This window comes from Artemia franciscana, chromosome 10 (assembly GCF_032884065.1).
Source record: "Artemia franciscana chromosome 10, ASM3288406v1, whole genome shotgun sequence".
NCBI classification, from domain to species: domain Eukaryota; kingdom Metazoa; phylum Arthropoda; class Branchiopoda; order Anostraca; family Artemiidae; genus Artemia; species Artemia franciscana.
Window position 1 is genome coordinate 6,053,405 of NC_088872.1, and position 27,318 is coordinate 6,080,722.

Here is a 27,318-nt window from a genome sequence, read left to right on the forward strand (position 1 = left end):
TATATATATATATATATATATATAATATATATATATATATGTATATATATATATATATATATATGTATATGCTTTTTAACATTTCTAAGATAATTTTCAAAAACCGTTGCCTAAGCTGTTATCAAAGGGAGGATCATCCAGACACTGTTTGTCCTGTCACCCTATAATCCTCCTAATCCATATTTCCCTGCTTGTTTCTTCCTTTAAGAAGAGATTTGCAAACAGTTATTAAGAAATATCTCAAAAATTTGAAAAGGTCAGTTGCGACCTCTAAGAGTGATGGTGACGTTATATTCTTTCGTTTTTCAGTTAGTAACACATGACCGTGATATTTTGAAGAAAGAGCTAAGTCGGTATAGACAGTTAGGTGGCGTGCTACCTGGATCGCCTCTGGGAAGTCTTCCCTCATCTCCTGCAGGATCAATGTGTAAGTATTATATTTGAATAACGGTTGTGTCTAACGGTTTTGATTCAAGGATTTAAATGAGGAATAATATGTTAAAAAATGTGTATCTAAAAATTAATGTTTAAAACTCGATAAAGGTAAAACCGTGAGTCAAAATGCTATTGTATGTTTTGCATAATATACACATTACACACTTCGCAATTATATAAAAAAACATATTAAAATGTTTCCTCCTTTTGATGTTGGGTAAACAATTGCTTCCTGGACAAAATTTATTTAATATTTCTAAGATAAGTAGTTAAACTTGATCAAGTTATTACTCAGAGATTTCTGTTATCGGATGTTTGAGTATATTCATCCTGGCTCTACTCCTTCCATCAAAATTTGCCTGGAATATGATTGTTTAACCCACTTAAAAAAATGTATAATATAACATAATAATATGATGTCAGTGGCCTTTGAAATAGAAGGATTATATATATTTACTCCTACTTGTCTCATCTATCACAACTACCTCCTATGAAGTAGCTATGACTTTGCAAATACAACCAATGGAAGAAGATTCATTAGTCGAATCTTTCTTACTTTTTAACTCATTTTCAATAAAAGTCACACTCATACCCTTGTCCTTTTAAGTGCATTGCTATATAGAGTTTCGTAAAAGCAAAAACATTTGAGTGACAAAATTATTTTAAATTTATTATTTTAATTTATTCTCCGTTATTTTAAGTGAATTGATTATTAAATTATCTTGCATGACTAAATTACGCTTGATTAATTAGATTTCTTTTGGGGATGAGGGTTAATGGTGTTCCCTTGTAAGACAAGACAACGCACCTTCAAATTGGTGCCTAGAGGAATCTAAGGGAAAACAAGGGAAGCGTCGGATGATTTACCCCCAACCACGCATGCCACTCTTGGGCGTCAGTAGAGCATCGGGAGATCGGTATCCGTGCTACTCGGACCTCATTGGTCCGCATCCGGACGTTAAGTATTGAAAAGTAAGGTTAAATTACTATTTAAGAAAAAAAAAAACAGAAGAAGACAGACCAACAGGATTGGGACAATAGTGAAGACGTAAAAATTGGTAGATATGCTGGACCAATACCTGAAATTGTTTTGAATTAATGATTATATTAAAATAAAGCTAGCAATAAAATTAAAAATTCAGTTTAAAAAATAAAATAAAAATAAAGAAAACCTAAAAAAAACCGACGTGATAAAAAGAAAAATTTACAAAATATAAGATTTGTGATTCATATTTCATGGCTATGAGCTCCTTTATGAAGAAACACAACTGATTCAAAATACTTAAGCAAAAATTAATGGAAAACAAAAACAATTCAACACTGGCTCAACTTTACTATATACTAAAAACAAAACACTGGTTAGGAGAGATAGGGTTTTTTTTTTTTTTATCGCAGCTATCAAAAGCCTGGCAGGACCAAATTCTTATTTCTTAGTCGAAAGAAAAAGCATACTAACATAAAAAACAGTCTTTCAAACAATAATACACATAAGACTCAAAAGAACTACTATGACTTACTAACAAATCACAGCACCAAACTGCCAGAGGCTAACACAGCTTGGCACGGTCCTTCTCAATCCTAATATATTTGAAGTCTCCCTCTTTACACCCTCAAAGGAAGTTTTCATTCCCTTAAATCTTTCTTTAGGACATTCTCCCACAACAACCGCGGACATGCTTTCCATTTAGCCCTGGACGGTTGACCAAAAAGGACAATCTTTGGCAATGTGTCACCCTTATCCGCAGAACGTGCCCTAGCCACCTCGACCTTTCTCTCTTATAGCCCTAGAAAGCGGGATTGAATCACATGTTTCGTACAGCCTACTGTTTGAAATACGGTCAGTTAGCCAGTTACCCAAAACAATCCGTTGGCAGTTTCTCTGGAAACATCTAGAAAATCCTCCTCCGGTTTTTGGAACGCCCATACTTTGGAACCATATTTGACCACTGTCATAACACTAGCTTCCAAAATTCTAGTCTTGGTTTGCGTGCAAAAGAATGCACCGTTATTTTATCAAATTGTCAAAAATATCAATAAAAATTAGAATTGAATTAAATGTTGATCATGTGAAGTTTTGAAATCTAAATTGACAGTTTTTAAAAATCTTACGTACATTCGTTTTTTTATACTGTCCTCCCTGTGCCCGTGTTAGTGGGTAAATATGTATTTTTTTTTTTTTTTTTTTTTTTTTTTTTTTTAACGAAGACTCCTACTTTTTATAATTAGGCTCTAATGATTGATCGTGTGCAATCTGGAATTTTTGCTCTATTCAGTATTGTCCTAATTTCAGTTGTTCGTGCTTATGATATCTTTTTTCGTCATGCTAATTCGGTCTTAAAAATTATCTTTGGCACATTATTCGTAAACCGTTATCATGCTCATTCACACCCTTCCAAAGAAAAATGTTTCGCCACACCGTGTTGTCACTGGCTAAAGAAAAGAATATTGTATATTAAATTTTCTTTTTAAGATTTAAGAATGATGCTTTTGACATCTTTATTTGCTGATTGTATGCACACCGTTAAATTGAATTTAATTTTTATTTCTCAGAGCGTTTAAAAGGCTATTTTAAGAGTTAGTTATTATTTTATGACTATTTAAAAACTCTCCAGTTTAGTATTCAACTGTTCCTGGAAAGTTTCTCTCAAATTCTCTTCCTGTTGTCTGTCACCATCATACCTTCTCGGAAGATAGTTACACTTCTGAAATTTCAGCTTTAAATTAGCCCTAGACACAACTAAGGAAAAGAAGTTGGTCCTGTGGTGGCGCAGTGGGTTTGACCTTAGTTTGGTAATACGGGACCCAGAGATCAAATCATGCTGCAGCAATGCACTGCAGGGCCGACGCAGGGACCTTAGTAGTCAAGAAGCGTCGTTAAGCTGATATAATACAATGGAAAAGAAGTTGTATGCTTAATTTTCTTTTAAGATGTCACTAAAAGATCTTGCTAAGAAAACAATTATTATTCATTTATTAAAACGTTTGTTAAGCTGTTCTCAAGGGCATGATTCTCAAATGAAAATAATTTCAAAGTAATTATGTTTCGGAACAAATTATATCAAGCCCATCCAGTTAACAGCGAATCTTACAAACAACCTGGTATTGTCCTTCCTGTGTAAGAAAGTAAAGTTGTAGTCTTAATTTTGTTTTAAGACTCCATCAAGAAATTCTACTCAGAAGTACTTTGAAATTATAGTTGAAAGTGCCACACCCTCTCTAGTTATCCTGTTCTTATTAAGCTAAAACAGTTTCCAACTTTTTAGTTGGCTTCTCCAACAAAAGTGCTCTCCCCCTAATTAAAAGTATCCACCGGCCAAAATTAGCCTCACTGGTTTATCCTATTCTCATGGAACAAGAACAGTTTAAAACTATTTAGTTGGCTTTTCCATCAAAAGTGCCCTCACTAGTCGAAAGTGGTACCGGCCAAAATAGTCTCACTGGTTTGTTCTGTTCTCATGAAACTAGAACAATTCAACACTTTTTAGTTGGCTTCTCCAACAAAAGTACTCTCTCTAATTAAAAGTAGGCACCGGCCAAAATTAGCCTCGCCGGTTTATTCTATTCACATACAACTAGAACAGTTTAAAATATTTTAGGTGGCTTCTCCAGCAAAAGTGACCTCATCACTAGTCAAGAGTGGCCACTTAAACAACGTCACTAGTCATGTTTGCATGAAACTAGAAACATTTAAAACTTTTTAATTTCCTTCCTCATCAAAACTAGCGTCGCTTGTCAAAAGTAGCCAAAGGTATCAACCAGCCAAAAGTAGCTTCACTAGTTTATGCCATTCTGACCAAACTAGAACCGTTTGAAACTGTTTACTCAGATTTTTCACTAAAAGTAGCCCTCATCAGTCAAAAGAAGCTGAAAGTAGCTACTAGGCAAAAGTAGCCTTACTATTTTGTCCTGTTTTCTAGAAACTAGAACGTTTTAAAACTTTTAATTGACTTCACCACAAAAAGTAGCCGCTCGCCGAAAGTAGCCTCACTATTTTATCTTGTTCTTATCAAAATTAGAACCCTTTAAAAAGATTTTAGTTGGATTGCCCAAGTAAATTAGTTATTTAGATATAAATGTGGAACAAGTAATAACAATCCTATAGAATACTGAGCGATTGATCCTGCTGTTCCACTATGCACACCTCCCTTCCCCCCAGTTTCTTGTATTTTTATTTGTACTTCCCCCTAGTGTTGTTCAAACTAGGGGATATGCCTTTTCATATCTTTGCTTCATGGGTGCTTTATTTGGCTTGCTGAATTCTTTCATTTTTAGCTGGCACTCTTCCAAGAAGTGGGCTTGGTGGTAGCACTAGTGGGATGGGAGATCGAACTCAGTCTTCTTCTTCCGTGAGAGATTATGACGCACTGCGACAACAATGTGATATGGCAATGCAAGAATTGCAGCTTCTCAAAAGGTTAGTATTGCTGTTTTCAAAATGTTCTTAACTTCTGTCATCTTTTTCATCGACCAGGTTTTGATGCAGATCTGTTTTGATTTTGTATGAATGTTTTGGCTGCCTTGAAGGTGCCACATTGCACATTAGTGATAGTAGTCCAATAAGCTAATCGGATTACGATTGTATCCATGCTTTCCTGTTTACTAATGTCTATCTATTTATGGGCATAAATATCCATCTGTCGATTACCCGATAGTGTGGTTTGTAAAAATTTTTGCGGATGACAATAATATATTCACAATATTAGCTAAAATAAAACATGTGAGAAGTCTTTTTTTTTCTTTTTTTTTTTGGCTGTTTCGTTCGTTTTCTGAGTATCCAATCGCTTTTCTCCTGTTGCCATTCCACCCAGTCCTACCAATAAATGTGAATTGACTTTATGTACTGTGTTCATAAAATACCACAGTACGGCGATTTTGTTGCCATGCAACTGCCAACATTATCTTTGCCATGCCATTGTCTTTAGTACCGTTTTTGCGAATCTGTTCCTGATTTGTTGATAAAAAAATGTTCAGAAGGAAGGCATTGGAAGTCGAAATCACTTTAATTTTCAAAAAAAAATTGAATTCATAGCTTTGGCTAGGGAATTTTATTCACGGGAACATTATTGGAATTTGTGTTAAATACATTTACGACCGTTTCCAAGGTTGCCACAATCCGGCAACCATGGAGGACACATGCTTTCCTCAAAGCTCTGAAATTCAGAGACATGGACTCAAGTTTATCTGGATATAGCTGAACCGGAATTACCCTAAATTGTAGAAGGTGAAAAGCAAAGACTACTTTGACCGAAATAAAAAGAATGTGACATTTAACAGGATAATGCCGGCGTTAAAGGCATTGAAACTGGATTCCCGTCTTCCAAGTCCATACCCAAAGCTAGGTACCTTAACGGGACGGAAATTCTGTGAGCAGCAGAAATTGCTTCGCGCATATATGTATCCCTTTTCTCTGTTTTGTGCCAAACTAACTACAGTAACTGCAGTACTCTCTTTCTCCCTTCTATTGAAGTTCCCGTAGTCATCTGGTTCAGTATAACGCAGAACGTAAATGATATAAATACGTTCTGAGACCATACTGGCTATATATGACGCATAAAACCAAGAAAGGAAATAATATGAAAAGAAAAAAAATCAAATAGGTGAAAAAGCGAGGATTTTGTCAGTCAGTAGCAAAATATGAAGACGAAAATCGAGCAAATATTTCGACAAGGACCTACGCCAAGTCGTCCTCAGTGCTCAAAAAAAGAAAGAGAAAAAAAAATCTAACCTTCTGAAGTGGACTCTGCAAGAGGAGAAAAGACATTGAATAAAAAAAACAACCAGAGATCAATGAAAGAGAATTTACCAATTAGATTAAATAAATATCCTTTGCCTTGCAACAGATTTTGCTTGTCTACAATTTTGATTATCATTAGATATGTGGACAGGCTGCCTTAAATTAGAATGGGCGAAAATATTGATAGTCTTTTAATATTAAGTTGTTATAAATTGAGCTTAAGGAAATATCTCCCGTGTCTCTATTTATATCCAAATTCCTGTTTATGTATTTTTTTTTATCTCAATTGTCTCTTTAAGAGGTTGCGATAGGCCATTTACGGTAGATTTAAAGTTGCCTCTTCAAAAAGAACTAAATGGTCATGATTTTCGTATATATGCAGTGCTTTTTGAGCACTGAGGACGACTTGGCGGAGGTCCTTGTCGAAATATTTGCTTGATTTTCGTCTTCATATTTTGCTACTGACTGACAAAATCCTCGCTTTTTCACCTATTTGATTTTTTTTTCTTTTCATTTATTATTTCCTTTCTTGGTTTCATGCGTAACGTAAATGATCATGAGTGTAGCGGTTTCTCGTTTTATATCACTGCTCTGATCAACAACATTTTCTATTTTACACTAATTTAATAAGTGCCTAATTGAATAAGCCAAAAATTACATACCGCTTTACTCAGAGGCGAACACACCTTCAGGTCCTACCACATGGGTCTATGGTCAAGCCATTCCGATTTAGAAACTATGTTACTTTATTTCGTAATCAGAATAACTAAAAGAATATATTGCACATAATTCAGTAAATAGAATTATTAACAGTGGCGTAATTTCGTTAAATTCCTGGGGGGGGCAAGTTGGGGCTAATTTCCCCAAATCATAACAAAACGACAGTGAAAACTAATTACCATAAAGGAAAAGATATACTAAACAAAACTAACCTGTTTCTCTCTATACTTGAATTATACAGGCTTATCTTAATTCTGACAAGGTTTTTTGAAGAAACTAAATTTCAGCTAAGAGGGGGCAAACTTGGATCTGATGGGGGCAGTTGCCCCCTTCCCCATAGCAAATTACGCCCCGCAACCAAAGTCAAGGTAAGGAAGGTCAAGTCTGTGTTATAATTTCACAAATATTTCGCAGCAGACACTTTACAATTCAAATCAAAATTAAATTGAAAAATGGGTTTCGATCAAGATTTTAGGGTCGATTGAAGTATGATTCAAACCATATCAATCAAACCAAGCCACAACCAGTCAAAGAGCCTATCGAACAATACACGTGAAAAACAAAAATAACAGCCAGTATACTGTTTTGTGGAAACTGGAGAAAAATGCCAGTTTGCCCCCTTCCCTAAAATTTTATGTCCCCTTACTCCCCCCCAAAAGAAAAGAAAGAAAACTATTCTGTTACCCACTCTATGTTGTCTATAGAATCATGCCGTAATTTTGTAGGGGGCAAGGAGATAGTTTTTTTCTTTAAAGGGATGGCATGAGTGGAACCAAAAATTTGTTGCTTTCGATATGCCTCAAAGTGTCTGCAATATCTCGGAAACAGCTTGAGGATCAACTTAAAACTCCGAGCTTTCGAGGGAGAGCAAGGGACAAGTTTTGTGCTCAGGAAAACGGGATAATTTTTAATGGGGGTGGGCAAGGTCGCTGCTAGCCAAGATGTTTGGGGGGGGGATGAGGGATTTTACCGACTGGCTGGTCATTTTTACCGACTGTTTCTTTTTCAATAATTAGCATAATGTCCGTTTTGTATACGATGCGTAAAGTCACTGCACGAATCGGTAAAACCACAGCAAATTTCATGTCACTATTCCCGTGCCCTTTATTTAACCAAATGGAAAATTGTGGCACCATCTGTAAAATCACTTCATTAGTCGGTAAAACTGCTCCGTTTACCGACCAAGTTTGAGATTTCTGTAGATGACATGGCAGTATTTTCGTGGTCTTTATTTAACCTTGATTCATTTTTCACGAAGTTGCAAAAAACATTGGAGGGGACATCCCCCCTCCCCCATACGTGACGGTCCTGGGGGTGGGTCTAGGGGGTATTGGGTAAAAAAAAGTTTCTGAACCGCCTTTTTGGGTTGGAATAAGATGACTTCAAGTTTTGTGCGTATCGAAGAGATGAAGGGGGAGGGGGTTCCAAAATTTTTTGTCTCTTATCCGGCTAAAGTTTTACCATTGAGGCTTTTGAAGTAGTAAAGATAATGAAAAGACATTAGGTATACCTAGACTATCAAAATGGCTCATCTGTAATATTTGATGACCGGCTTTGGGATAGAGTTAAACTTTTAGGGAGCATTTAATGAGGGCAAGAAGACTTAACATCCTATGTTCAGAAGAGGGGGTGAGAAAGCTGTACCATTGTTCTCTCCTAAATTTTGGTTCGAATTAGTTCCTCTTGGTCAAGGGGAACTATAAAAGACAAAAAAATGGACCTTGGTTTTTACGTCTCCAATCGGCTTGAAAAGTATATTCGTAAGTTCTTGACCAAGTGGACCCCTATGCAGGAAAAAAAAAGATTAAAACTAATTTTGGCTGTATTGATTCGTGATCCCCAAAAATAGACTGAAAATATTTCTAGTATTTGATAGGCTTGAAACTTATAGGGCATGTGTAGAAGTCCAGGTAGACATAAATGAAGACAACAAATTTGGAAGTTTGGTTGTATCGGTGTATGACATCTGAAAGTGTGTCAATGAATTTAATATCTTTCCGATTGACTTGAACTTACAAGACATGTAGACTGATCCAGACTGGATCCATGGATGTCCCAATGGTCCCACAGATGAAAAAAAAACTATTGAAAAAAATTGGTCGCTCAATTTCTGACGAAAGAATACCTGTAATAATTTTTATTTTCCGATTGGCTTGAAACTTACTGGGGAAAAAAATATTAAGTTTTGAGACAATATTAAAAAAGTGAGAAAATCCAAAGCCAAATCCGTTGTCAAAAAAGCCAAAAAAGAAAATCCATTGTTTTATTGAATGAAAATGAGATATCTTTAAACCCTTTTACTAACTGTACAGACGTCTCGGAGAGCACGAATCCCTTTTTCTTCTGTTTCTGTTTTACAGAAAATTTTGCAGTTTACTGTTTTAATATTAGCTTCTCTTTAAGAAGAAGGTCATCTATGATAGCTTCATCAAGTGTTTTTTTTCCAAAAAAGGCCTAAAAAGGTATTTATGTATCTGTTTTCTTTAATCTTTTTTCTTCAAAAAACTTGTTTCTAACTGGACTATTTTCTCTTATCTCTGTTTAATCCGCAAAATAGAGGAAGGTTCTCTGTTTTACCTTGGTTGTTTCTAGATATTACAAATTTTTGGAAAAAAAACGAAGAAGTGCTGATAATTTGTTTGTTCCTATTTTTGGGAAAAGGACTTGGGTGTACAAATCTTTTTGTAGGTGAATTATAACTTAACAGTTAGTCGCCATAATTGCCCTAGACTCATGATTGAACCACGCCTCTACTTTTTTTTGTAATATTGTTTTCTAAGTCCTAATTAAAGTTTTTTAGTCCTTGTTCATTCAAAATGAAAGCAATACTAGAACTTTCGTCGAACTTTCTCAGGATGCCTTCTCTTGGAAAAAAAAGTTTCCGGAAGCTTTCTTTTAAATGCATGTTTATGGAACGAAACATTGCAAGACATATTTCAAGAATTATACGAATTCATTTTTAAGTGTTTTGGGGGTAGGGACCTTTAGGCCCATTGAGACTCCAACAAAAGTAAGCCCTAGAAGCAAAAAAATGGATTGAATATTCGTCAAAATAATGTTGTGAAATTGATCGTGAAAAAATTAAAAGCTCTTTACAATGCTTTATACAGATAGGGGATCTACAATCTTCTTAGCTGGAATTGGGGGATATGAATTTTAATGGAATCACTACACAACACTGCATATTTAGAATCTATTTAGAAAGAAATCGGGTATGGTTGATTATTATTAGTTTTTTTTTTTTTTTTTTTTTTTTTTTTTTTTTTTTTTTTTTTTTTTTTTTTTTTTTTTTTTTTAATAGCATTGGGCAGACATGGTGCAGGTCCATAATAAAGCCTTTTCAAACCAACGCCACATTTTTTTTTCTCGTTTGCTCCAAATAAGTTGGATTTTTAAGAGGTATTTCATTAAGATCAGTGAGGGGACTTTCTAAAAGTTGAAAGCTTAGGGATAGCTTTTAACTAAAAGAATTATTATTTTATACTCATCCAAGTTTTGACTTCTAAAGTCCATCTTTGTCGAATTTAAATGTTAATTTACTTCAGTGGTTAAGTAATTATATATTATGTAAACTTTCGAACGCTTGTTAATTTTATTTTTAACCTGAACTTGTAACTTTCGATAAATGCATTTTACAAAGTATCAGATACTACATATTGGATTTGCGAAATACCAAGGAAATCGAAGTAAAAAAATATTTTTTCCCTGGACCCATTTTAGGTTTATTCATACCTAAAAACCGCGGTTTTTAAAAGATTTCTCTTGTGGTTCTTTCAGTACAACGCTTTGCGCCCCTAAAAAATTAAAACTAACAGTCCGTTGATTCCCAAAGACAATAAAACCCCAATTAAAGTTGCACCGTCTTCACCTGTTTTGCGCCATGCGTTTTAATATATTTTTTGCTTATTTCTCATTCGCGTTTTTTTTTAATTTGACGCTCGCTACTACCAAAAACTGCCAACTGTTTTTGAGGTTTTTTCGGTTTGTAGATACCTGGAAACCACTATTTTCTAGTTTTTTTTTGTTCCTGTATAGTTTTCAAGCCAGTATCACACATTTGTCACGTTATTAATTTCAGCCAGAAAATAGCTACTTAAAAACTAAATCTAAACTTAATTAACTTAAAACTAAATCTAACAACGCTTGAATGTTCTGAAACATTAGCAGTATGTAGATTCCTGAAGACAAATGTACCTTCAAAGAAAAACTGCACCATATTAGTTTGCTTACTGCCATATGTTTTTTTGCTTGTTATTTTTGTAGATTTTTCACTCACGTTTCATTTTTACATTGGACGCCTACTATTACTAAAAGCTGCATAACTGCATAAGGAGGTCTTTTTCATTAAAAATAGAATCCCTTATTTCTTCTATATATATATATATATATATATATATATATATATATATATATATATATATATATATATATATATATATATATATATATATATATATAATATGTAATCCAATATATGTGATCCAATATATAGATTTCTGAAGAGAAATACATCTTCAAAAAAAGGTGGACCATATAGTTTTTTAGACTTAGCTTCTTTTTTTTGTATGTCAGTTTTTTTTTCTCTTGTACATAATAAAACAGCTATTTTGTTTTCTGGAAAGCATGGCGTAATAGAAGGTTATCCTCTTAACATTGACTGGTTTAGTTGAGTAAATTTGATAATAAAAATAATAAACAAATAGTTCCTCTTGGGCTATTTGTGGCGCATAGGGAACATCCATGGATGTTCCGTGGAAATTCATTCGTCCGACGGGTCCCTCTTCATCGTCTGTTCAGATTTGATAATAGTTTCTTAAATAATTTAGGCAACATATTGACACAGTCAGAAGATGTGATGCAGCGCTTAAAGAAGCCGACTACTATAGAAATCAGCACAGGTCAGTTGTTAGTAAATTGGATGCAACCAATCAGGAGGCTTTAAACTTGAGATCCCAGTTTGGAGAAATACTTGCAGGCAAAAGAAGGCTTGAGCAAGAGATATCGATGATTAGCCAAGCCCGAGAAGAGGAAAGGAAGGAACTAACGGAGCTTAGACTCCATCAGCAGGTGAGAGCTTTTCAATAAACAATTCAAATATCTAAAAAGTTTTTGAAATATTAATTTAAGTATTCGTTTTCCAAAAAAAATCTAAAAGAAAAATGAAGATTGACTTTCCAAATTAGAGCAAGCAGAAAGAAAGTCTTGCAATGGTCAAACTGAAAACGAGCTTAAGTTGTTACAAAGGAATAAATGGAACTTTACACGAAACAAAATTATAATATTATTCAAATTAACTATTTGAATAATATTCAAATTATTGAATAAAATATGCAAATATTTAAGGATTTTTTGAAATATTAATTTGAGTGTTCTCCAAAAAAGAACCCTGAAAGAAAAATGAAAAGTAACTTTCAAAATTTGAGCAAGTAAAAAGAAAGTCTTGCAATGGGTCAAACTGAAAACGAGCTTAAGTTGTTACAAAGGAATAAATGGAACCTTATACGAAACAAAATTATAGTATTATTCAAATTAACTATTTGAATAATATTCAAATTATTGAATAAAATATACAAATATTTAAGGATTTTTTGAAATATTAATTTGAGTGTCTGTTCTCCAAAAAAGAATCCTGAAAGAAAAATGAAAAGTAACTTTTAAAATTTGAGCAAGTAAAAAGAAAGTCTTGCAATGGGTCAAACTGAAAACGAGCTTAAGTTGTTACAAAGGAATAAATGGAACCTTATACGAAACAAAATTATAGTATTATTCAAATTAACTATTTGAATAATATTCAAATTATTGAATAAAATATGCAAATATTTAAGGATTTTTGAAATATTAATTTGAGTGTCTGTTCTCCAAAAAAGAACCCTGAAAGAAAAATGAAAAGTATCTTTCAAAATTTGAGCAAGCAAAAAGAAAGTCTTGCAATGGGTCAAACTGAAAACGAGCTTAAGTTGTTACAAAGGAATAAATGGAACCTTACACGAAACAAAATTATAATATTATTCAAATTAACTATTTGAATAATATTCAAATTATTGAATAAAATATGCAAATATTTAAGGATTTTTGAAATATTAATTTGAGTGTTCTCCAAAAAAGAATCCTGAAAGAAAAATGAAAAGTAACTTTTAAAATTTGAGCAAGTAAAAAGAAAGTCTTGCAATGGGTCAAACTGAAAACGAGCTTAAGTTGTTACAAAGGAATAAATGGAACCTTATACGAAACAAAATTATAGTATTATTCAAATTAACTATTTGAATAATATTCAAATTATTGAATAAAATATACAAATATTTAAGGATTTTTTGAAATATTAATTTGAGTGTCTGTTCTCCAAAAAAGAATCCTGAAAGAAAAATGAAAAGTAACTTTTAAAATTTGAGCAAGTAAAAAGAAAGTCTTGCAATGGGTCAAACTGAAAACGAGCTTAAGTTGTTACAAAGGAATAAATGGAACCTTATACGAAACAAAATTATAGTATTATTCAAATTAACTATTTGAATAATATTCAAATTATTGAATAAAATATACAAATATTTAAGGATTTTTTGAAATATTAATTTGAGTGTCTGTTCTCCAAAAAAGAATCCTGAAAGAAAAATGAAAAGTAACTTTTAAAATTTGAGCAAGTAAAAAGAAAGTCTTGCAATGGGTCAAACTGAAAACGAGCTTAAGTTGTTACAAAGGAATAAATGGAACCTTATACGAAACAAAATTATAGTATTATTCAAATTAACTATTTGAATAATATTCAAATTATTGAATAAAATATGCAAATATTTAAGGATTTTTTGAAATATTAATTTGAGTGTCTGTTGTTCAAAAAAGAACCCTGAAAGAAAAATGAAAAGTAACTTTCAAAATTTGAGCAAGCAAAAAGAAAGTCTTGCAATGGGCCAAACTGAAAACGAGTTTAAGTTGCTACAAAGGAATGAATGGAACTTTAAACGAAACAAAATTACAACTGATGATCAAGTAAAGAGAATAGAAATCAACAATAACAAAAGTGGGGCTAACTGCCTGCTCCCTCTAACCCTCTAAAGGCGAGACCATCATTTGTGCTTTACTGAAAACAAAATATATTTTAAACAGCTTTTTTTATTACTACAAGTATGAAAAATTAGGTGCACCTTCAATAGCTGCTTATATATATATATATATATATATATATATATATATATATATATATATATATATATATATATATAAAAGGAGAATTTAAAGTGCCGAAACCCTATAGGCAAGTGTGTATTCTCCTGATGTTGGGTTGTTGCCTCTGAATTATTTGTCTTTTTTTTTACTGTTTGGTAAATGACGACTTATACTTACTGACGACATGACTGCCTGTCCATGGATTATTCTTTATGGTTGATTGTGTATGGCTATGCTGTTTGACCTATGTGATTGTATGGATGAGTAGGGTTAAGGCCTCATTCAAGTGCTGGTCTATATTAATCACTAATGTAGGAAAACAGTCTTCCTTTTCTCCTTCTGTCTTCTTCTTTTTGGACGGAATTGGACGCAACCAATTTAGCTTCATTAGTCTTATATGACATTTGGTATTCTGTTATAGCATCTGTTTACAGAGTTTCGGTTACTATTAAGCCGTGCTGCTCCTTACTTACAGTTTGTTACCACGAACTGTTTGGTTGGGTTTTTTATCTTTCTGTAATTTTCTTGGAAAGGAAATGGAGGTAAAGCAGGAATAAAAATGGTATTAACATTTTCGTCAAAATACAAACTTTTGACATTCTACATCCACTTGATTGACACAATGATATAATGATCTGGTCGCATGCGCATGCGCTCATTACTTTTAAAATACACGAAAAAGCATAAAACAATTATTTCATACTCCACAGCTGGTCTGTAAGTTTATGTGCTAATTGACGGGCCTCCCAATCTCAGAAATTCTGTACATCAGGTGTCGTGTGCTAAGCGTGACTGAACGGTGCCAAGCGTTTTAAAGACTATACCAATCATGGCGGAGCTCTAAGGCACACGTGACGTTCTGATCTGCACCAGGTGGTGGGAAGTGGGTATCCTTTGGGTGCTAACGCTCAAGACTAAATTGAAAGATCTTGGACAAAATCTTAAGGAGTAGAGTGGTAAATCTCAAGGAGTGGTATTAATGAGGGTAGATATATTATTCTGTATAGTTTTTCACGCTTCCATGAAAAATGGCAGCCATAAGTAGAGGGAAATCATAAAATGTGGTTTCATGGAAACTAGAAGTACTCTGTAACTATAACGGAACTTTTGCTTGGGTCTCTAAATGGAAATGCGCGGAAACTTAGCTTTTGGATTCAGCGAAAAAACATGTTTTTCTTCAAGTATGTGGCCTTAAACTACTACTACTGCTAACAAATCACCGCAGCATCAAGCCGCCTTAGGCAAATAAAGCTATGCACTTTCCTCCTCCATCCAAATCTATTGCCTCCTTCTTTTAATTACTTCGTTTAATCTCTTTTAATTTTAATTTTTTAAACAAAGCTATAAAATTTCCTCCTCCATCCAAATCTATTGCCTCTTTCTTTTAATTCCTTCGTTTAATCTCTTTTAATTTTAATTTTTTAAACAAAGCTATGCAGTTTCCTCCTCTATCCAAATCTATTGCCTCCTTCTTTTAATTCCTTCGTTTAATCTCTTTTAATTTTAATTTTTTAAACTAAGCTATGAAATTTCCTCCTCCATCCAAATCTATTGCCTCCTTCTTTTAATTGCCAAAAAGCATCCTTCTTTTAACCCTCCGAGAGAGTTTCCATTTCCTTTAAATCTTTCTTTATGGCATCCTCCCACCCCAAATGTGGACGACCTGCTTTCCGTCTAGTCCTAGATGGTTGGCTGAAAAGGACAACATTTGGCAATCTGTCATCCTTCATCCATAGAACGTACCCTAGCCATTTCGAATTAAATAACACTTTTTGTACAACCTACTGTTGGAAATACGGTCAGTCAGCGAGGCACCCAGAACAATCCGTAGGCATTTTCTTTGGAAAATGTCTAGCAAATCTTCATCCACTTTTCGGAGTGCCAATGCTTTAGAGCCGTATTTGACCATTGTCATCACTGTAGCTTCCGATATTCTAATCTTGGTTTGTAGACTTATCTTCCTATTCTTCCAAGCTTTTTTTAATGGTAAAAAAAAAATACCCTGAGCTTTGGCTATTCTATTTTTAACATCTTCACTGCTCCCACCGTCTTTACTGATGCTACCAAGGTAAATGAAGCTGTTCACCTGATCAATCTTTTCGTTATCCAATGTCATCTTTTCATCTTCACTTATTTTTAGCCTTAGTAACTTAGTCTTCGTAACCTTTATTTTCAAGCCTATTCTAGCACCTTTAACTTTTAAAACCTCTAAAAGTTCATTCATTTTTCTCACACTTTCATCTAGGATGCTTAAATCAATAGCATAATCTAAGTCCCGGAGAGTTTTTTTCCTCCCTATTTGATTCCGTGGTCTCCCTTTGCCTTTCCTGTGCTTCTTAAGACAAAATCCATCAAAAAGATCCATTTAAAGAGGGATAGAACACAACCCTGCTTGACTCCTGATTTAATTCGAAACCAGCTGCTAACCTCATTTCCTACCTTAACCGCAGCAGTGTTATTCTCGTACATAGCACTAATCATTTTAATGTATTTATCCGATATACCATACAAGGATAAGTCCTTTGCTAATATCAACAGAATTGAATGCTTGCTCATAATCTATAAAAAATTCAGCATTCTCACATGTTAAATAAAACTTTAATTTAATATAGTACCGTTTAATTTCTCTGATAAAAGTCCTAGAATTGCATTTTTATCTCTTTTCGCTTCTATTTGTTGTGTTTGCATAGATTAGACTCCTAGCAGCCTCTATCAGTTGTTTGTTGACACTCGTAGAATCCTGTTATTTATGTTTCTATTCTTTCTTATTGAAGTTTGTTTCTAAATCTGAATTGTCTCTTTCTTGTGAGTGACTCTTTTTTATTGAGCATTGCTGCTCACAAAGGAGCGTATACCCATAAGTAGTAGACTGCCTGAAAGATTAGGAATCTGTTAGCCTGTATCAGCTGTTCTCTTATAGGTTTAGAATCTTATATTTATTTTTATTCTTTTTCATTGAATTATATTTTGCGTCTTAGTTTTTGTAACAAAACGAAAAAAGAATTGTAAAGAACAGAAAGCGAGGATAATAATAGCCAGTGGAAAATAGAAGAAAACTATGCAAATATTTCGGTCAAGACCTATACTCGACCGTCTTCAGTGCAAAATCAGATGATAAAAAAAATAATAGAAAATAGAGCCCGCAGGACAACATAAAAAACAAAGTTTCAGAATGAAAATATTTTGCTAAGTTTAGTGTTTGTTAATCGGTAATTTTTTTTTTATTATTCTGCACTGAGGACGGTTGAGTGGAAGCCTCGACCGAAATATTTGCATAGTTTTCTTCTTATTTTTCATTAGCTGTTATTATCTTCGCTTTCTCTTCTTTACGATCTTTTTTTCGTTTGACATGCCTAGCCAGTGTAGTCTCAGAAGTTATTGTCATGAAAGTGATTTCAGTTTTTTATTGCCTTTTGTGAAACTTAATTTAATGGTGCTAGTAAGTGGGTATTTCCCCCATAATCTCATATTACTCTCAACATTAACCCAATTTAGGTGGTTACAGGCAAATGCTAAAAAATTAAAGGACATTTTAAGCTTAACAAACATTCCAATAACAGCCTTCATCTTTCCAGAAGTTTACGTTATGCCTGACCTAAAGTTACCTTTGAAGCATAATCACAGAAATAAATAAGTAAAGGGGCTATGTATCCCAAAATATACTTAAGCTACATAATAAGTGTGATTAAAATGTAAATACTAAGAAATCTAAACAATTTTTATTAGATACCCTCGTAAGATTTCCAGCTCCAAGAGAGAATTCATTGTGCTGACCTAAATGAAAGATGTCAAACCATTCCTCAAGAAATTATTCACTAATACGTCTCCATCGTAAAATTTTGGCTGCGTACACTTATAGCTTTGAGGTATCATTTAAGAAGGTATAAACCTAAAATAAGAAAAATTATACAAACCTTAAATCTTCAGGATTTAGCTCGTGTTCACATCGATTGAGGGCTTTGCTCATTTTGCACCGTATCATGGAAATTCTACAGCTTCGACTCGGCTTGTTTTCGCTCGGAGTCGGGGCTCAGCTCCTGGTTGGTTTGAGTACGAACTTTGCTTGTTTTGTAGCGATTCATGACCCGTCGAGTTAAGACTGGAGCTGAGCGCTACCAAGTAAGCTGCAATAATAATAAGATGGAGTATTCCTTCCCTTTCTGCCAAAAACCTGGTGGTTGGGGGTGGGATGAATGGTCTGATATTCATCTCCAGTAATTGAGGTTTACAATTAATTGTTAAATTTAAAAATTGGCAAAATATTCACTTGCTCTACCAAAATGTATTTCTAAAGAATGGTCATGAAAAAGTAAAAGGATTGGTAGATTTTGTCCTTATATACCAATGGCGGCACACTTAATGGACCATTCAATAATTCTTCGTAAAATGCCTGTCTCAAAATTTTTTTCTGCGCCATGAAGGGCTGTGGGGCTTCCCGGGAGATGAGCACATGGGAAGGAGCCGCTTTTCCTCCAATTGGTTTCGACTCGTAAAAAGCGAGCTTGAACTTTCAGTTATCGGTCGAATTTGTCCATTACTAAGTTTCTAAAGCCGTCTGTTCAATGAAGAGTGTCCAGGAAACAAACATATGTACTCACGTGCTTGTATTTGTCTCTGCAAACAAGTTCTCCAACTCTTCCTGGTGCAATTATCTGGCAGACAGTTGAGTCCTATACTGCTTGTGTTTGTGCCGCAGGGATCCCCTGCCAAATCTTCAGGATTTAGCTCGTGTTCACATCCGCTAGTTTTAGAGGCCATCCACCACAAATATGGAATGGGCGATTGCCACATAGCTCTGAATTTTCGTCTTTAAGAAACCATCTCGTTGTTTCCATAGGTTCTTCCTCAGTTGTGCAAAGACTACAGATGCAGAAGATATTCCGTCCAGAGCTTCTACTGCAACTACCTGCCATGTCGTTGAGGGATTCCAGATACTGGAAATGATTGACTATCTCTAAGCGAGTACTATCTAGAGGAACACCACTAACCAGTATATCTCCGGAATCCGTCAGAATTCGTTTTTAGCCTTGTTGATGCTTAGCCCAGTCAAACCTTCCATGACTGCTACGTTACACAGCCTGACATGTGCAACGGGTATCGGGTTCGACTGCAGGAATACACGGTCTGAACAGTCTAGGTTGCTGACGCAGAAACCTGGAGTGACTTCGGCTCCTGCAGTGCAGTGTAAGGCACGCTTCACTATCCAACTGATAATAAAGTTGAACCATAAGGGGGACGGGACATATTCCATTGTCACCTTAAAAATGTATGTCAAAGAAAGAGGATGTTGGAATTAGCATAAGAATCAAATAAAAAATGAGACATGCCTGACAATTATGCAGCTGTTATAGGAATGTTGTGAAAAATTTACCGATCGTATTGTACAATCTATATCCAATTTTTACAAGAAAATGACACATCAATCTAATCGTCTCTGAATGGAGTATTCGACAACATCTTTAAAATCTCGCTATTTTTACTGTCAGGTACAAAACCCAGCTTGTCTTCAGCCACGAACCTTTACTGTAACTCTCGTCAGTCCCGAAATGGCTAAGTAGGATTTTGTCTTGTGCCAGGTTATATAGATTTTTTTTACTGGACTTTGTCTTCAGGAAAACAACAAAGACTATGGATGAATATATCATCCAGTGGGGAGGTAAAACTCTCTCTTAAACTTACATTGTATAGAGCATCTGATTGTCCAAGATAAAATACTCAGGAAGTTAATGAATTTTAACGATATTAAAGGGATGCAAGAAATGGTTTGGAGGTTAGTGTAATATGTAATTTAATCCTCGAAGAGGGAGGATAATTCTCCACCAACACGAACGCGGGCATGGGCATGATGATAGTATACCTTGATGAACTGTATCAGCGTCTCTGGAACACCTCTTCCCGCATCGCAACACGTGTACTTTTAATAATCATGTCGACAACAGTTATGATATCGATGAAGATGATCTGATATGGCTACAGAAATGGCTTTAACGTTCAGACTGGGTTTCATGCGGTACTCGAGGATGTGTCGGAGCGTGAAGAACTGATCAATATAGCCCATTCTAGGTCAAACCCCGCCGTAGTGTGTGGTCGTGCTTCTAAAACAGTTGAGAGGAACTATGTTGAACATTACGGCAGCAATACTTGTGATAGGTATTCCTTCTTCTTTTTTTTTAACAAGGATATGATGAATTATCACTCTTTACTTATTTGATTTTGAAATTCTTGCTTATATTTTCTTGAAAGATTTAGCTGATTGTCTTTTTTAGAATTATGTTATTTCCTGTGGTTTTATTTTGTACTCAAATATATTGTAATTTTAATGTGCAATAAGTTTAAATTATCATGGTAAAGAAAGAACCACTGCCCATAGTAATCAAAAATTTAAATACACTTTTTGAAAAAAAATATCAAATTAGTTATAATTGCCGTTATAAGCTGATTCGGGAAAAATAACAATGATTTCAATCAGTTTTAATGATCAAAGCTCGTTGCGAAAACAAATTTATAGGAATTCCGGAAAATAACCTAAATACCCTTAAATTTGGTGTCAGATCGAAATGAAACTCCACCATTGGAATGGCCGTTGTCGAAAACCCCACATAGAAAAGTAACACCACCCACCCTTTGAACAACAAGAAAAATCACTTGTCTGCATGGGTAGTACTGATTTTTTCCTCTTTTTATTCTAGTTGTTTTTTTTTTCTTTAGGACTTATTAAAATCTGATGCTGGAGTCCACGACGGGAATTTCCAAGATGTTGCTCTAAGAAAGTATGAAGCTATTAAAGAGGATCACGAAGCTCTAAGGAAGAGGTATTCTGACTTAATTGCCTCCCATTCTGCGGCCGTCAGCAAGTTGGAACTAGCTCAGGTACAATTATTTTGTTGTAGTTCAAAGGGCTTTATGTGATACATAGACACATAGGCTACGCAGAAATTTATTTTGGAGCGCTCACAGTTCTTGGGGACGCCAAGTTTGTCGAAACCTTAAATAACGGCGAATTGTACGAAAAATACATCTCCAGTTGTAAAAAAAAAAAATGATTTTTCATTTACGAAATAAGAGGTTTTTCAAAAAGAGGTTTACAAAATGATTTATCCGGAGGGGGAGTGCAAAAAAGTTCAAAATACGTATAGAAATTTGTTTATAGTCATTTTTGTTACATTTTTACTAGTCAGACAAAAAATTCGGAGGGGGGGGGTCAAACCCCTACCCCCTTTCCTGGATACGGCCTTGCTTGTCACACATTTTGCTTTTATGATAGATCTGAGTCACGAAATGTAAGCTTTCAAAATAAGTTTCTGCGCACACATCTGTGAGAAATGGATTAAAAACGTGAATTGTCTCTCAATATCTTAAACTAAGCTTACTAGAGTGATTAATCGAATTTGTTTTCCAATATCTCTTTTGTACTTTGTGAAACTTAAAGGTTTTATATTTTTTTTATGCTTTGTCTCCTTATCTTGCTTACAAAAATGGCTGTTAATTGGAGCTTTTGATGACAAAATCAATTTTGCCGTGGAAAATCAAGAAGTTCGTGGTAACGAACTGTAGTAAGGAGCGACCCGGCTCAATAGTAACCAAAACTCTAAAAATTTGACACCAATAGCTACATCAAAAGAATCGCATTTTAATGCTGATTTTAAATATATAAGTTTAATCAAGTTTAGTCTTACCCATCAAAAGTTACGAGCCTGAAAAATTTTTCGTTATTTTAGAAAATAGAGGGAAACACCCCCTAAAAGTCATAGAGTCTTAACGAAAATTACACCATGAGATTCAGCGTATCAGAGAACCCTACTGTAGCAGTTTCAAGTTCCTATCTACAAAAATGTGAAATTTTGTATTTTTTGCCAGAAGGCAGATCACGGATGCGTGTTTATTTGTTTGTTTGTTTTTTTGTTGTTTTTTTTTTTCCAGGGGTGATCGTATCGACCCAGTTGTCCTAGAATGTTGCGAGAGGGCTCATTCTAACGGAAATGAAAAAGTTCTAGTGCCCTTTTTAAGTGACCAAAAAATTTGGAGGGCACCTAGGCCCCCTCCCACGCTAATTATTTTCCCAAAGTCAACGGATCAAAATTCTGAGATAGCCATTTTATTCAGCGTAGTCGAAAAACCTTATAACTATGTCTTTGGGGACGACTTACCCCCCCCCCCCCCCACAGTCCCCGTGGGAGGGGCTACAAGTTACAAACTTTGACCAGTGCTTACATATAGTAATGGTTATTGGGAAGTGTACAGGCGTTTTCAGGAGGATTTTTTGGTTGGGGGGAGGGGTTGAGAAGAGGGGGATATGCTGGGGGAACTTTCCATCGAGGAATTTGTCATGGGGAAGAAAATTTCCATGAAGGGAGCGCAGGGTTTACCAGCATTATTTAAAAAAAACAATGAAAAAATAAATATGAAAAAGTTTTTTCAGCTGGAAGTAAGGAGCAGCATTAAAACTTAAAACGAACAGAAATTATTACCCTTATGAGGGGCTCACCTCCTCCTAATACCTCGCTCTTTACGCTAAAGTATTTTTAGTAATGTCAACTATTTATTCTACGGCTTTTGTGATTCAGGGGTCATTCTTAATGAATTGGGACAAAATTTAAGATTTAGTGTAAAGAGAGGTACTGACGAGGGGGCGAACCCTCTCATATATGTAATAAAAACATGAGAATAAAAAGTTCTTTACGTAAGCTAATTTATAAGTTACGTATATCTTTTACTAGCAAAAAGATTTGTAAAAAATTAAAAGTTCTAGTTGCCTTTTTAATTAACCAAAAAATTGGAGGGCAACTAGGCTTCCTCCCCCGCTCTTTTTTTCTCAAAATCCTTCGATCAAAATTATGAGAAAGCCATTTAGCCAAAAAAAAAAATGCAAATTTCGTTTTAATTATTCCTCTGCGGAGAGCCAAAATCGAAACATGCATTGATTCAAAAACGTTCAGAAATTAAATAAAAAAAACAAGTTTTTTCAACTGAAAGTAAGGAGCGACATTAAAACTTAAAGCGAACAGAAATTACTTCGTATATGAAAGGGGCTGCTTCCTCATCAACGCCCCGCTCTTTACGCTAAAATTTTTTACTGTTTTAAAAAGAAGAGTTTAGAGAAAGAGTCAAGCTTTAGCGTAAAGAGCGGGGCGTTGATGAGGAAGCAGCACCTTTCATATACGAAGTAATTTCTGTTCGCTTTAAGTTTTAATGTCGCTCCTTACTTTCAGTTGAAAAAACTTGTTTTTTTTTATTTAATAAATAGTCTAAAGGGAAGTTTAGAAAGAATTTCTCATGTTTTTTTTGTTTTGTTTTTTTGTCAATTTTATAAATAATAATAATAATAATAATTTATTTATAACCCACAAAGTACATTAAACTGTGGAGTAAACACACAAAAAAAGAAAAAACAAGACAAAAAACATAATAACATAAATAACATAGCAGCATAACGACATACAACATAAATAAATTACCTCCAATCAAAAAATGGCCAAAGAGGGTCAAAAACACCGACCATTTGCCGAGTTTTAAAACATATATCTTTAGATAAATGTTTCAGTCGCGAGGGCGCATCAACGATGTCAAATTTAGAGACGACTGTATGATTCCGATACCACCGAGGCAGACGCAGCAAATACTTGCAGTACTTAAAATATCCTGAACGTATTTTCTTTGTATCCTTCTTGCGAAGGAGGAAAGCAAAACCAGAAAGATAAAAAACAGCAGGGGCACAAAAACTAGAATAAAGACGGCATAGTCCATTTCGGTTATACCGACCACGATTTGGTGAAATTTTCGCGTATCCAACCCGCATACTTTTCAGCACGCTGGACGTAATAGCGGCGCAAGTAGACGAAAGTGACGTGGAAAAAGAGAGACCCAACCATTTAATACTTGCTGAACATGGTATAGTTGAAGAACCCAAGCAAAGAGGTGATGCTGGTGGAGGACTCCCAAAACACAAAAACTCACATTTGGAGGCATTAACTGAAAGGCCTACTGTGGATAGTGCGGCTGAAAGCCGGTAGAAGTTGGTAATTAGACTATTTTTTGTCCGGCTAAGAAGCAGAACATCATCAGCATATGCAACGTGACTAATGCCTAAATTATCATTGTAAAAAATTGACGGTTGAAGACGTTGGAAACACGAAGCTAAAACACATTTAAAAATGCTCGGGGATAACACGGCACCTTGCCTAACGCCTTTTTTAACAGGAATATACTCCCCTACCGTACCATTCCACTTCACCCTAACTGAAGAATTAGCATACCAATACTTAAGCACGGAAACAATAGAAAGGTTAACACCCGAGGCTGCTAGAGAAAACAAAGCATTTGAATGAATTACATTATCAAAAGCACTAGATATGTCAACAGTCAAACAATACAGGGGACTTTTTTGAGCAACAGCTTGTTTCATTAGCCGACCCACAATATGGTGAGCTTGAAAACAGCCCATACCTTTTCTAAAACCAAGCTGGAAGGGTGTAAAATTGCACTTGGAGTTAATGGCCGGTAGCAATACATATTCAAATAGCTTACTAACAAAACAAGACACAGTGATAGGACGATAATTAGAGCAAGCACTGGGGTCCTTACCCCTCTTGACTATGGGAGATATACAACCGGACAAAAAACTATCTGGCACAACGGACTGTGCCAAACACATCTGAAACAATAATTGCAAATGCTTCAGCAGTTCAGGACAATCATAAGCAAAAAACTTGAAGCAAAGACCATCACTATCGAGAGACTCAGACTTATTCACTTGCATAAGAGCTCGGAGTATAACACCAGATTCCACCGACAACACTTGAGATTGGTTGATACGAATTGGGAGGATTGAGTTTACAAGCTTTGTAAAATGATTTTGGAGATTAATATTAAACGAAAGCAAAATATTTTTATAATGAGAAACGAAGTCACATAGCCGAAGAGACGAATTAATTGGAGGTGAACACTTAACACTGTTTATAACACGATCCCAGTATTTCTTGTCACAAGGACCATCCCAGGCATTCAGTCTCGCTCTACGCAGGGAATATTTGTACTCTCGTTTGGTTTTCTGTTTTATTTGATGTACTGAACCAGAAGAAGGACAATTACAGGCTATCCACATACGGAGCCAGAACTTAGCTTTTTGTTTAGCTATCTTCACTTTAGGATCAACTTTCCAAAAGGGATTGCGAGTACCCGTTCGCACGCACTCGGAGGGTGCAGCTGTTTTAGCGGCAGACTTTAGACAAAACACTATTTGCTGATAATACGAGTTGATATCTATCCGCGTTGAAGTTGTAGATACAGATGTTTGCAATAAGTAGAAAGGCACTTTAATAGATGATAATAACTGGGACAATGTCAATACATAAAGTGGAACATTGGTATTTTCCCAATTTAACTTTGAGAACCACTTGGGAGAGTTACGTTGCACAGAGGTCGCCATGGAGCAAGATAGTTGGCACGTGATTGGTAAATGATCGTCGTCGATTTTAGAGTCTTCCACATGTACTATTGATGAAAGTAGAGTTGAATCTGACACAATTACATGATCAAGGTTGGAAGTAAGACCACCACGATTGTGAATATAAGTAAATAGAAGATCTTTATCAGCAAGATGGAATCCTCCAGGTAGTGAATCGAGAAACATTTCAGATCGGTCGGAATTAGATAATAAGTCAGTGTTCATGTCACCGGCGAGAACCCATTTGGTATTTTGTTTTGAAAGGTCGCTAAGTAGTGTTCGTAGGCAATTACATGCTTGTGAAAAACTAGACAATGACTGCACAGTCTTTTTATTACAGGGGAAATAAATGTTTATAAATGCGGTATCACCACATTTTATCGCTAAGATGTTAGCGTCGCTTTGCAATAATATCAGCTGAGTCTTGTGTCTGAAATAGATGGCCAGACCTCCTGATGGTCTTCCACGGGTTTTTTGGGCGGCTCTCAAGAAGGTATAATGGGTCCGAGAACGCTTTAGGCTATCAACATTCACTTTAGAGAGAAGGTGCTCCTGTAGAAACACAATATCATTTTCAAGTAGCTCACTTATCAGTAGATCCTTGTCTTTTGTACCATTAATATTAAGGGAAACAAAGCTAAACGGAGTTTGAGCATTCATTTATTAGCATTGTTGAGAGCCGATCGGAGAACTCTGCATTTCAGGCTAAAACTTACGTGTTCCATAGTGCAATTTGCACAGTTTGGTGAGGCTTGGCAAGGGTTTTCCTTGGAATTCACATGAGGGCCAGAACATCTGGAACACTTGGGATGTGCTGGTGAGCTGGGACAAGCTCCAATCAGGTGATCAGTACTTTGACAGCGAAAGCATCGACGCGGAATGGATTGAAAGGGCTTAGCGCGAAAAATTTCATATCCAATACGGATTCCCGACTCCAGAACCGCATTCAGAGCGGTTTTGTCGACGAACTCGAGGCGAAAAGTACGAGAGTCGCCGATTTGACTAGCACTAATAAGTCCTTCCACTGAGACCTCCAAATCAGCTCTTGAATAATTATGGGGTATATCCCGGACCACAGCTAAAGGCTTTTTATCAATCACTCTGGCTCCAACGTTAGGGATGGAGCTAGTAACAGCTTCAGCAAGCGAGTCGGCTGAGCGCTTATCGCGTACCATCACAACCCAGCTTTTGCTATGTGGCTTAGATTTTAGACTTATGATTCCGTCGTGACCATCCAACGTTTCGAGCTTCTTCATGCGAAGGATAGGGTCGCTGAGCTCCGGGGGTGGGTTTCTTACAACGACAGCGTAGGATGGTTTTTTCGTATTTTGAGTAGGGGCTACAAGCTTAGACTGTCCCTCTGTAACCTTAGACGCAATATCACGCAGCTGTTCAAGGCAAGAATTCACCTTGGCACTGAGGGTACTGAAGGCATCGACAGGGATCATTGGCACTTCGCTGGGACATTTGATAACAAAGTCCGGAAGCTTTATGTTCTGGGAATCGCACTTTACAAGCGAAGAAATAATGTCCGAAGCACAGTTTAATGCAGCATTGGCTCCTACGCGCTTCGATGGGACTTCATTCGGAAAAAGATTTAAAAAAAGCAATTTACGGGTCTCACCAAGAGAAGAAGACTCGAAGAAATCGGCCAAGTACTCTTTTATCGTATCGGGCGAAACTCCTTTTGCAAGATTTTTCTGTACAAAGCACAGGATAGGATTGTAGAAAAGTTCATTTTCGCACCAATTGCCAATTCCCATTTTCTCTAGATTGAAGGTTCACTTGCGAGAGAAGTAAGGGAAGCGTTGGAGGCTGCCTACCTTGT

General features: G+C 35.5%; 1 protein-coding gene across 3 annotated transcripts in view; it reads left to right on the top strand.

Moving 5' to 3' along the window:
• The window catches only part of LOC136031703 (disks large homolog 5-like), a 157,601-nt gene that overhangs the window by 12,412 nt on the left and 117,871 nt on the right, over positions 1-27,318 (top strand). For all 3 annotated transcript variants that reach the window (XM_065711398.1, XM_065711400.1, XM_065711399.1), the window contains exons 3-6: positions 310-427; positions 4,708-4,849; positions 11,716-11,956; positions 20,756-20,917. In XM_065711398.1, the coding sequence (XP_065567470.1) occupies positions 310-427; positions 4,708-4,849; positions 11,716-11,956; positions 20,756-20,917 (663 nt within the window). The remainder of the gene's footprint in view (positions 1-309; positions 428-4,707; positions 4,850-11,715; positions 11,957-20,755; positions 20,918-27,318) is intronic.